Genomic DNA, 12,556 nt, shown 5'->3' with positions numbered 1-12,556 from the left:
GGTTGCGGTGGTGGTGAGGGTTGTGGTGGTGGTGAGGGTTGTGGTGGTGGGGGTTGCGGTGGTGGTGAGGATTGTGGTGGTGGTGAGGGTTGTGGTGGTGATGCTGAGGGTTGTGCTTGATGGTTGTGGTGGTGGCGGCGCTGACTGTTGCTGTAACAACTGGAGTCATAAAAGGTTTTACTTTGGTCTTGGCCAAACATGAGGGTTATACGGTACGGCTCCACGGTTAATCGTAAATTGCGATGGTGTTAGTCACCGTTTCGTGAAAGGTGAAATCAATTGCTGCTGTACATTGCTGCGCTGAGCATCAGTGTGCTCAGGAGATAAATTCCAACGTCGACGTCTGATAGCCATAGCGAGCGGGCTTCAGGGACGGACACTATTCTTCGCTTTTTGCTGTTCCTCCTCCGTCGAAGGGGTGCAGGCTGTTTTACTGTAGTGGTCCATGTTGTTGGGGTCGCATGGACGCAACAATGCCACGACTGTGGCTTGCCTTACAATATTCATTCGTGAAGGCGATGTTTGCACATCCACCTGCTGTTGATGTTCTGATGCGGTTGACGTTGTCGCCGGTGTCTTTTTGGAGAAAATATCACGGCCAGGAGGTGCGATGTTTGCGCCTCGAAGAGGCGCTTATAATAATAATGCAATTTATAACGCGCGCAAATTTGCGGACGTAACGGCCGCAACTCAGAGGCGCGGAGCCAAGCTCAGAGTCGCTCGAAAGCACGTGGTTATAGAGGTGAGTCTTTAAGTCTCTCTTGAAGGAGGCGATTGAGGTGATGCTGCGAATGTGCAGAGGGATAGCGTTCCAGACTGTTGGGGCTGCCACCGAGTAGCGGCGCATAGACATGACCATCCTGGATCTTGGTATCAAGAGGAGGTCGTGAGTCGCGCTGCGCAGGCATCTGCCGTGTGCTGAGCTGAAAGTTGTCAGTAATGAAGAAAGGTACGGCGGGCAGGCAGATGTGAAGGCATTGTGGCAGAGGCAGGCGATCTTGTATGTGACCCTACTGGTGATGGGTAGCCAGTGGAGGGCACGGAGACAGGCAAGTGAGTCGAGACGGGGATGAGTGCGGCCAATGACGATGTGTGCCAGGTTGTTTTGTAGTCTTTGCAGTTTTTTTAGGTTACCAGTGGAGGTCCGGACTAGGATGGAGTTGCAATAGTCGAGACCCAACTATGCAACATGCCAATGTGTTGGCAATTTCAGTGGAGATGAGAGGACGTAGGTGTCTGAGAGCCTTCAGGTGAAAGTTACATGAACTGATGATATGGTTGGTTTGACGGTCGAAGGATAAAGTTGAATCTAGCATGACACTGAGGTAGCTGAAGTGATCGGTGAACCTGATGCTGTGACCAAAGATGTGTATGTGTGTTGGGAGTGCTGATGAGTTGAGACGTTGCTTGGTACCTAACATGATGGCCACTGACTTTTTCGGATTAAGGGCTATGTCTCGGCCTCGCTGTGCGCTGCGTTGCACCGCTAGCTGAGTAGTTAACCTCGCGTGCAATAAACCCTCGGAGCCAGGATGAACGTCCGACTCCAAACGTCATTTATTGAGTTTAACGAGGTAAAACTGGTGAGAAAACACAGATACAGCATCTGTTATAACCCGGAAACACCAACACAATGAACACCACAACACCAGAACATTGTCCCAGATAACATGTTTCCCAGCAATAGGCCCTGGATGGACCAGGCCCCCACACTACCACTGAACAACTACACAAGAGCACATGCCACTGCGTTGCATAAAGGCACATCGTGTATTCATCACACTGCACACCAAATGTACAGTATTACGCATAACACTAAACTGTGGATGAGATACTTCGTCATCTTTGCTCTCAGGATCGCAACATAGCCACCTGGGCACAAGTCTGACTCGACCTACTAAATCACAAGTAACATCCACAATAAGGAAAGTTGCAGGCTTCGTTGCTAACTAGGCCTCGTATTTACCACAACAACTTAACAGCACCATAAAGGCATTTACATCACTATAACGGTCATTCCAACATTACAACAGCATTGCCAATATTATAAGAACATAAACAAACTTACAGACAATGCTTCTCAAAGTCCCACGATGGACAACTGCGGCTGGCTTCACTGGGACGCGATGTGTGCCGCCATCTTGAATTATGTGCGTAATGGCCGACGCCCGCGTGGTTAAGCGGGAATCTTAATTCACAACTTCCTGGTCACGTGACCAAAACCAGCATCAAAAACAGGAAATTCCTGTGTACATACGCCCCCCCCCCCCCATCTGCCGTGAGGCAAAACTCCTGCCATGAGGCAGAACAGGCTAGGTTGTGTGCAGTGAACCACTGTTGCAAGGCGGTGGTACATTATTCCGGACATGCCCCCTTGTTCCACTCTGTTTGCGATGATCGGCACGGAGAGATGTGTCTGCCCGTCTTGTTCTTAGTTTGTTGAGTTCGCCTGCCCTCATTCTACACGTGAAGGGTCGCATTGTGAGACGGTATATGTTGCACACTCGAAATGAAGGACGTGGGCAGATGCTCCAAATCGAGGGCAAACACATTTATTGTGGTTAATCTGTAAGATGCAACAGCACGTTGTGTCACACACAGCAATCCTTAACCGAGTCGCCATCAACCACGTGGCTGGTGTACAAGTCCAGTTAATCAATAACCCTGCCAGCCCCCCACAGGCCCAACTCAGTCATCACATGCTGGTGTACACACGTGCATTGATGTACTGCACAGCACATAAGGACTTATTGGATAAGTAACATTTAAAAAACACTTTTTTTTAAACACGCTTTTATGAAATGTACTAGTAATGGAAGAACTCCACGACTCCAGGAAGTAAGGGACCGTGGCCAATTACCGCCAACGTCAGTTGACTGTGGACAAGTAGACCCAAGTCGAAACATAACATATAAAAAATAATGTAAAATATTTTTTTTATGATAGTATTGTCATCAGTATGACATAAATATACCACGTTCGCAGTCGATACCACATTGGGAAGTGGGTTAAAATTGAGTTACAAAATTTGAGGATACAACAACGACAACAACGACGACAGCAACAATAACAGACAGAGTGAGTTAAATGAAAGCGTGTAATAAATGAGTGGTCCATTCCTAATGTGCCACATATACCGCTTGACGAATATAATCCATCTCTGGACCGTAGCCCAGTAAACGCGGCAACCCTGGACGCAAATCTGGAACGCGTTTGGGAACCGTCGGGCCTAATGTTGGCCCCACGTTCCATGTTAAAACAGGCTCAAGGCATATTAATCTCTAAAACGTTTCGAATGCGTCTAGATTAATCAGAATACTTGCCTATACTGGAGGAATCCGATGAGCTGTGAAGCTCTTTTTCACAGCTGTCCAGTAGGGGCAGGTCAGGACGTTGCAACACCAGACAATACAACAACACGATATGGCTGAAAAGTTTCGAAAAGGTAAAAACAAATCACTTAAAAATATACACAATTAAAACTTTTTTTTTATCTTACCATGTAAAGCCCATTGACACCCGTCCCAGTTAAACATTGCTCAAGCTAATGATTGCATTATTTCAAGATGTGCAATTGGTGTTTTGTTTCACCAGCGAGGCCACCAGTTTATGAAGCCCAGCTGGCACTTTCTATTATTGCTCAAAGTCCTCACATAAGGCGTTGCGGTTCGAGGGTCAGAGCACAGTCGAGCACACACAAGGGGATGGAGCAAGACCTCGTATTTAACCTGGCACGGCCGGAGGACTACGGAGAGGTGATGCGCATGTCTGAAGGCATTTACGAAGGGAAAGACTACCTGCCAAGCGTGTACCACGACTGGCTCAAGGACCCAAACAGAACCGTGATGCTCGCACAGCTACAGGGAAGAATCGTAAGTGTTTCGTCCGTTTGCCCCGTCTTACGCGTACGATTAAGTACACTTAAGTACACTTCGAGATCTTGGCGAGGCTAAACGTAGAGTTGCCATGACCGACAACTCTCACGTGGCAGATTGGGTGTGAAAGTACTGCTCTCTACTGTATTTGGTGGCCCGGAGGTGACTTGAAGGGCTGTCAGTAATCGCTCTGTGATATCTACTTCCGTGGACCATTCGCTTGACACTAAATGTTGCACTGCTCTGCAAGAGATTCCAATGTGTACTTTGTCTCGTGTCATGCCACTGATAGCACAATCAGGATGGAATTTGGGGGAAAGCACAACAAGTGATGGGAGTAAACCCATAAAGAACAGCCACGCAAAAGTTTGCCATGTCAGGAATCAAACTCAGGTCCTTCCTCCTGGTAGCTGTAACCCGAATACGAACCCACGATGTAAACTAAACATGGTTTTATTTTACCAGGTAAGGCCCACTTAGCTATATAGCTCTTTTTCAGAAGCGACCTGGCCACACATGTCAATTTACATTTGAAGTTTTCGTGACTGTAGGGATCCATACACTTTGGTTCTTTCGGTAAAGTCACGTAGGTAGAAAATAAAATAAATGAAATCACGACGTTTCGATTGTAACACAAGCGGTCATCATCAGATGATGATTTTACCGAAAGAACCAAAGAGTATGGCCACACATTCTTGCCCAATGGAGTGGCTTATCGTGTGGACATTGATAGCAGCCAAATACTCGAGACGCACGTTGATTCTAAATGTGGAAACCCCCGGTGAAAAATCCACGCCACCACGGGGAGACCATGCAAACTCCAAATGTTGCACACTCGAAATGAAGGACGTGGGCAGGTGCTCCAAAATCGAGGGCAGACACATTTATTGTGGTTAATAGCAATCTTGTGAAGAACAGCACCGTCACTCTGTAAAATGCAACAGCATGTGTGTCACACACAGCAATTTTTCCGAATCGCCATTAACCATGTGGCTGGTGTCCACGTCCACTTAATCATTAACCCTGCCAGCCACCTACAGGCTCAACTCAGTCATCACATGCTGCTGTACACACATGCATTGATGCACTGCACAGCACATCAGGATTTTCACAGAACCACACTTTGCCAGCTATGGCTGCAGGGTTTTGGTAGTACATGTTGTTTATGCCATTTATTGTGAAAATTCCGTCACAGTTCCTATGATCACTGTTTCATTGGTTTCATGGCTTTATTTTGGTGATTTCGAAAAGTGTATTGGTTTAGCCATGTTTATTTGTTGTAGTACAGAGTTAGACTGATGGCCTTGATCTAAGTTGTCTTGTGGTTGTTGTTGGTTGTTTGACTTGCATCCCACTGGGATTTTTGCACACAGCGTTGGTGTACGGTGTTTTTTTCTGCAATATTTTGCTGTCTTTTCTTGGATTTTCTGTTTGCACTCAGTTACATATTCACTTTAAGATGTTTTTTGTTCATATTTTTTGTTTGTTGCGGTTGCACCCGATTCAAGAGCCGAATGGCTCACAGGGCTATACCTAATAAATTAACTTGAACTTGAACTCCCTTGCTGCACAAGGATATAATTAAAAGAGTGGTCCCTTCCTAATGTGCCACACAAATATACAGCAGCAGGCGTCAGGGTTGGCATCGAACCCACGACCTCCTGCAGTGGCGTAGCTAGGATATTTTGCGCCCGGGGACGAACTATAAAATTGGCGCGCCCCCGTTTAATCACATGCCAATATGTAATTATATGACATGTAGGCTGTGTGTGGCGGGATATATAAACTTTTAGGTTCAGGTGTAGATTTATGCAGTAGTTTCAGGCTGCCGCGCCCGCCGCAATAAGTTCTAATGTAACGTTGTAAGCCTAATTTTGGCGCCCCTTTACCTTGGCGCCCGGGGACATATGTACCCCCCTGCCCCCCCCTAGCTACGCCTTTGTCCTCCTGTACACCACCAGGCGAGGTAGTTAACATATCTGGCCACCGCGGGCACCCCAGCAGTGCCAACTCGAAGCTCTTGAGCCCTGAGTTTCCTGCGTTCTCAGGTGGCACTGGAATCTTTGCTGCTGACGGACGGGGGGGCAACGGCCCTCGTCGGTGGTCTCCGCGTGGCCCCCGAGCACCGGGGCAAAGGAGTGGCCGGCCTCATCCAGCGCCACACCCTGGAGCACGTGCGGCAGCGGCACTCCGGCGTTGTGCGCAAGCACGTGCTGCGCGGGGACACGCTGGGCCCCGAGGTGCTCAAGAGCCACCGGCTGCTCTTCACGCGGGTGAGGCCGTGGCCCTGCGGCAGCTCGCGAGCGGCTCTTTGCGATCGGTGGTGGATATCAGGACGGAGGTAGGTGAGGTGGGGTGGGAGACTCTGAGAGTCGAGTGAATAAGCGGTGAGGACACGAGATTAAACGATCTGAACCACCAGTTTCACCCCGGTGAAGAAGAGCAGGTGGAGGGCACGTGCCTTCCCCCTCCCCCACCCTCCACGTGCTAGCCATAAAAATACTTTATTTTCCAATATATGTAGGGCCCTATTTATATAGCTAGACATTTTTTGGACCACCACCCCCCCGCCCCACTTGGGAGGTTCCTAGATCTGCATAATTAGATGGGATGGTTTGAATCGCCTGCTCTTCTTCACCTGGGTTGAGACCGGTGGTTGAGACCGTTTAACCTCATGTCCTTGTGAGGGCCGTTGGCCCCGGGGTCTCCACCGCCTCCATCCCCTGTTCCCGGTTGCGTTGCCACACCGCCCTAATACCCGCTAGGGTTTCACCGGTATTCGAACGCGACGCCCCTACTCATACAGCCTCGTGCAGCGCTCCCACGCTGCGAGCGTACGTACGCACCGCATCGTCAATCAAACACCATACTCCCCCTCACGCAGCTTCGCGCAGCACTCACTCACTACTAGGATACTTGTACACAGTGCCGCGCACTCCAATCGCAACCCTTTCTCTTGCGCCGCTCTGCGCAGCGCTCCCACGTGGCGAACCACTGTATACACAGCACCACACGCGTGCACACTTCTCAGTGAGATCACACGAGGCCACGATCAGCTATTAATGATTTATTCTCGGTGACTGCACTTTACTGTTAAGTCAGTATGAATCGACGAGGCTGGCCTACGCTGATACCTCTATGCCTATTCCCGATTTATCTCCTTACGATACTATTTCACCTTGTTACTCACGGTTCGAAGTATTCGGCGTCCTGTGGCTTTTCCTCGATGCTCGTCTGGACACGTCGCACGGACGTCCCGAGGGCAGAGCTGGGAGCCGTCTTGGCCGCTGGCTTCTTGGAGTGAGAGACCATCTACCCGTTTTCGCCCCCCTTTTATCGTCCCTACATCAAAGTGTTGCCGCCCCGCCTGTTGTTATGCACTCCCAGTTTTTCTTTAACAATGGGCGCGCGCCAGTCAGGGCGCGTGCGGCGGTTCCGGGCACCTTTGTCATGCTAATAAGATGCGCTGCGTGTTGCGGCGCTTATTCTAATTATGCTCCTCCATAACAATGCTTATGCGCGGCGCTTATTCTAATTATGCTCCTCCATAATAATGCTGGTTGGCCTGACCACGCCGGTGCACGGCGCCTTTGTCATGCCAATTAGCCGTCTCGCTCCTCCTCTGCCTGCCCCGTCGATACGTGCGTGCGTGGGGCGTGTTTCAACCGCGGTGGCCGAGTGGCTCCTCGCCGCGACCATGCAATCTTAATGCCGGTCACAGCGCCGCGGTGCGAATCAGCATCGGGGGAGGTCGTCCAATTCCCTGGCCGCAGGAAACCGTGAAAATTATCCCGGCAAGGGCTTCTCGGGTGAAAACCGGTCAGCCATGTGACCTCCCCTCGGAGCTCTATGGGGGGGGGGGAAATGCGTGCGGGTGTGTTTATGTGAGGTGAGGGGGAAGCGGGGCTGGCTCCGTCGCTTGGTGGTGGCGAGGTCGTAGATGGGGCGCCCGCCGAGCGGCTTCGTGGCGGCGGCATCACATCCTCACCGCTTAATCGCATGCTCATGCATCATGCCTCGCTGTCGCTCTTTGCGACCCATCTCCTTGAGATTTCCAATCGTCAGATCGGCTCTCGTGGTGTCGCTGCCACCTCCTCACACCTGTGAGGCTTTGGCGGGTGGATCGCGAGCAGAGTGGTGGGGATTCTGTTGTGTGGCAGCGTGGTGCCCGTCCTGGCTGCAAGGATTGCCCCACGGTTGTGTGACACGTCACCCTACCGTGGTCATTTCATCTTGTTCAGCTTGAGGCACGATCCGAAGTTCATAAGAATGTTTTGTATAAAAAACGTTGAAATGTATTATTATACTTTTTGTAATGTCCACTGTTTCCCTTTTAGGCTACTGATCAAAATTGACTATTAAAGAGGAGTGACTCAGATGTAATGGCAAATTCACATTTAGCTGCAGATAACTTCGGAATTATATTTGTGGATCGGCTGTGCCAGTATCTTCCCCATATATCGATGGAGATAAGAAGTTTTCTATGTACCTGCCTACATGTTGTTGATCAGCACTGGGTAATGCCATTAAATGAGGTAGGAATGAATATGCCACTGACTTGGGTAACAAACGTAGAGTTAATACTTTAATTATTTTTTTTTACTTTACAATTTATTTCATTACGTGATCAGTGAATTTGACCACTGCGGCGAATTCTCGATTCGGTGCTTGGCCCTGCGTGGCGACGTTCTGAACGGGGACCCCTCTTGTAACGTTCGGCTACAAAGACAAAGAGCCCCCCGTATAGCCTTAACAGACTGTTGGGGCAAGTGCTGTTAGCGAGTATAGCACCTATGAAGGCCAGAACAGTACACGAGGGGGGGGGGGATGGCCAGCAACCACGCCAGGCCACCTTTGTCTCCCCCAGTGACGATGTTTTTATGCACCGCACCGGTTACTCGTTTGATGTGGAGTCGACGACCTAGGGGAGGCCCGGGACCAGTTCGGATACTCGTCACGACGCGAGCGGGAATCGAACTTGAGGAGTGGGGGGGGTCGCACGCGCGCTAACCGCTTCGGCACCGCTCCCCTGCAGGTGATTTTCCACCTGCACGTGACATCCGAGGCGATGGCCGCCACCGTCGCCCGAGCCGCCGCCCTCACCGACCGCTCGCTGTCTCTGGAGGTGCGGCAGAGCGAGGCGGAGGCCATCCTCCTGAATGCCGCCGTCGTCGACGATCTCCTCCCCGCGCGCCTCTTCGTGCACAACTGGGAGCCCTGCCGCCCCGACCCGGTCAACTTCCCGGCTCTGAGACGTCTCGCACTCGCCTGGGCGACGGACGACCCGCGCGAGCCCTCCGTGTTGAGCGTCTGCGGCCGCGCTTTTCCCATACCCAAGCCGAGCCGCTGGTGGCGGCAGGACGTCGATGTTTTGAGCAGCAGCAGCAAGAGTAGCTGCTGCCTTGCAGCGGTCAACGCGCAGGTGGCGTTTCACTTGGCACGGGCACCGGAGGCTGCTCCTGGAGGCAACGTTGTGCTGTACGTGAGCGTGGAGAGCGCCTTGGCCGATGGGGTCCATGGCTTCTTGGCCAAGGTCCTTGGCTCGGCCGCATTGATCGATAGACTCGAGCAGAAGCTTTTGGAAGTAGATTTGTAAGGAGGTCGTGAGCTCATTTCTTGTTTTCGTAGCCGTGTATTCTCTGTGAAATGGGCCGCGTTCATTTTGGTGTCCGATTTCTGAACGTCAAATGCTGACAATTGCGTGAGGCGGGGGGTGCGTACATGATTATGTCGAATTTTAACTATTTGGAGTATGCGGGACATCGCACATAATCCGAGGCTCTTCTCGAAAATAGTCTGGCGTAGAGAGATTATAATTTATACATTTAGATGTGTGATGACCTTTGCTCCGACTCTGTTAAATTTAAATTCAAGGCTTAATAAACATTATTCTCCATTACAAATGTTGGGTCTTCGATCAGAATTGTCATCTGGGCACACAAGCTGTTGCAAATGTTATAGAGCTTAAATAATTGACGTGATTATAACTTGTGAACGGGAATATCCAGCGCTCCAGATGGAGATTTAACAGGAGGCCTGAATCTGATCTTGATTTGCAAAATGTTTTATTCCTTCAGTAAGTGTGGCCTAAAAGAACACAATTCAGTGGACGTGACGTGACTCGGTTGTTCGTGCAGTTAATGCCATGTTGGAGCATAGCCGGCATTGTTGAGAAGTGATGGTTCGATTGGGTTATCAAGTTTAACGAGTTTATAAACTATTTTATTTTTCCAGGTAAGGCCCACTAAGCCATGTAGCTCTTTTTCAGAAGCGACCTGGCCATAAATGATAGCTCAACGAATAGGCTTATCATGTGGAAATTTATAGCAGCCAAATATTCTGAACGCATGTTCATTCTAAATATTACAGGGAAAAACCGGAGGACCCGGATAAAAATCCACGCAACCATAGGGAAAATATACAAACTCCAAATATACAGGTATCAAGGTTTTTATCGAACCCACGACCTCTATACCGGTCGAGGTAATTAACATCTCGTCACCGTGGTGTTTACGGTCTTAGCCGGGTCACCAATGCCTGCCCATCTCCAAAAAACCATCGCAATGAATTTGGTTCTGCACTTTAGTTGATCTAAATTCCAGCTCTGTGGATTAACATATTTGTTTTGCACAACAGGTGTGAAATCGTTGCCCTCTGCTGCGTGAACCAGGTCACTTTAAAGAATTTCAGAGGTTGCTCTGCTATGTCCACTTCCGTGGAGCATTCGCTGAATGTAAGCGGTGCACTGCTCTACAATAGATCAGAATGAGCACTTTGCCTCATGGCATGACAATCGATAGAAACATTGTGATGCAACAGCTCTGGTTAAATATAAAATAATTAAATAGTTTGATTGCTATTCATGTGTAGGACTCGTACTCGGGTTGTCTTTCTCGTTCCGTTTATTTGCTCCTTAAAGTCCACACCTTCTCCTCATCACCGCTCCGTGTCTCCCCGTTCGCTCCGTCACGCTATCCGCCATCAACGGCGCTCTATGACTCTCCGTTCTCTCTCCTGCTCTCCCAGAGTCCCTCGCTCCGCTGCTACCCTACTCTGTATCTCTCCGATGCTCTGCTACCACTGCTACCCCTCACTCTGTCTCCTCTATCAGCTGCTACCGTGCTTTGTCCTATCTCTCTCCACTGCTACCCTCATCGTATCTTCTTACTCCTGCTCTTCGCTATTCCGGGCACCATCACTCCAACTCCTATCCAGACTCCAGCTCTAACCAAGACTCCAGCTTCCACCAAGACTCCCGTCTCTCTGTCGCGCTGTCCCTTTTATGCCCGTATCAATTAGTCCCTATTATCTCACCCCACGCTTTACCCCTCGCCCCCCAGGCCCCCCAGCCTCACGTGGCCTTGTTAATCCCGCCTGAGCGACACCAGTCATTAAGCAATCACCCTCTTAACCAATCACCGGCCTGTGTCCTCGGTTAGCCCTAACAGCTGTCACCCATCTTAACGACGTCCTCCTCACGCCCGACAATAACAACCTCGTCCTCAATTACCCCCTACTGTACACTGCTCGCTTGCATAGCAACAGATCCACAGAACGTGTGGCGCGGCATATTCCAAGTCCTACACATGTAATTCAAGAGAGCTGTTATTATCTTCCAGAGGGCATTGTTTAAAGCTGCTTTCTGTAAACTTGAGGTGGAAATGTCCTCAATTCCACAATATGACATTGATAGTTCAATTGACTGAAAAATTAGAAAAAGACAAAAAGCACCGATAATCTATTTTGTCAATCCACCGCTGGACGAGGATCTCCCCCTCGCCCCGTGGGTCGTTGGTAGTCAACTTGATCACATTTCACAACAGGTCCCATGATGTAGCTGCTCACCCCGAGCTCTCAGTGTCTTGATAGTGGCATTGTCTTTGTGCTGTGGTCGCCTTTTGGCGTCCTCTGATCTAACACCGTTTGAGACTAGGCTCTAAATAAAGAAAGCTGTCTCTGGTGTGGACCAATCAGTCTCAACGACAATGCATATACTGTCAGAGCATGTTTGTTTTTGTTTGCATGTTCGCCACAAGTATATTTGGTTAATGCAGACACGATTCCTTGCAAAGGGTTTATGTTTGGTGTTTTAACATCTTAACACAACTGTTTCATTGCCAGAACGGGTGAAACCTATTCTTATATTTTGATACTGGCAAGGGAGGTCCCATGATGTAGCTGCTCACCCAGAGCTCTCAATGTCCTAATAGTGTCATCGTCTTTGTGCTGTTCGCCTTTTGGTGTCCTCTGGCCTAAAAATGTTTGAGACCAGGATCTAAAAAAAACTATCTCTGGTGAGGACCAATCGGTTTCAAAGACAACGCATCATCTACTACCAGAGCGTGTTTTCTTTGCATGTTCACCACAAGTATCTGTGGTTAATGAAGACATGATTCCTTGCAAAAGCGTGATGCATGGGGGTCACGATTGTTACACGACCACATTGTCAAGCTTGCGGCCCACTGAGGCCATGGAGGGCTGCTCACGTGGCTTTCCGACTCCTCTAGGATTGTCCACCAGTGCGTCGTAGAATAAAAGTGCAGCACAGCGGTGGATTTTTTGCCACGCTGTCCTCTGCTGCCCACCATGAAGAAGGGATGAAAACTTCACCGAGTGTGCACGTTCTGCAACGCCTACTCACATAGACCTAGTAAATAAGGCCTAGTAGATAGAACTAGGAC

General features: G+C 49.6%; 1 protein-coding gene across 1 annotated transcript; it reads left to right on the top strand.

Annotated features, from left to right (window-relative positions):
• The first annotated feature begins 3,566 nt into the window (after positions 1 to 3,566).
• Positions 3,567 to 9,875, top strand: NAT16 (N-acetyltransferase 16 (putative)). The gene is made up of 3 exons (XM_078870227.1): positions 3,567 to 3,872; positions 5,924 to 6,148; positions 8,911 to 9,875. Exons 1-3 carry the CDS (start codon positions 3,567 to 3,569, stop codon positions 9,469 to 9,471), a joined length of 1,092 nt encoding a protein of 363 aa, XP_078726353.1. The 3' UTR covers positions 9,472 to 9,875.
• The last annotated feature ends 2,681 nt before the right edge of the window (positions 9,876 to 12,556 follow it).

This window comes from Lampetra fluviatilis, chromosome 29 (genome assembly GCF_964198595.1).
Source record: "Lampetra fluviatilis chromosome 29, kcLamFluv1.1, whole genome shotgun sequence".
In the NCBI taxonomy this organism is placed as follows: domain Eukaryota; kingdom Metazoa; phylum Chordata; class Hyperoartia; order Petromyzontiformes; family Petromyzontidae; genus Lampetra; species Lampetra fluviatilis.
Note: the sequence above shows the minus strand (reverse complement) of the source record. Positions and strands in the feature narration are given on the sequence as shown.

Excerpts from the sequence above, each read along its gene's own strand:
- NAT16 (XM_078870227.1), top strand. The coding sequence starts at position 3,567 with ATGTGCAATTGGTGTTTTGTTTCACCAGCGAGGCCACCAGTTTATGAA. Across the intron at positions 3,873-5,923 it reads CACAGCTACAGGGAAGAATC|GTGGCACTGGAATCTTTGCT; the intron begins GTAAGTGTTTCG and ends CTGCGTTCTCAG. Across the intron at positions 6,149-8,910 it reads ACCGGCTGCTCTTCACGCGG|GTGATTTTCCACCTGCACGT; the intron begins GTGAGGCCGTGG and ends GCTCCCCTGCAG.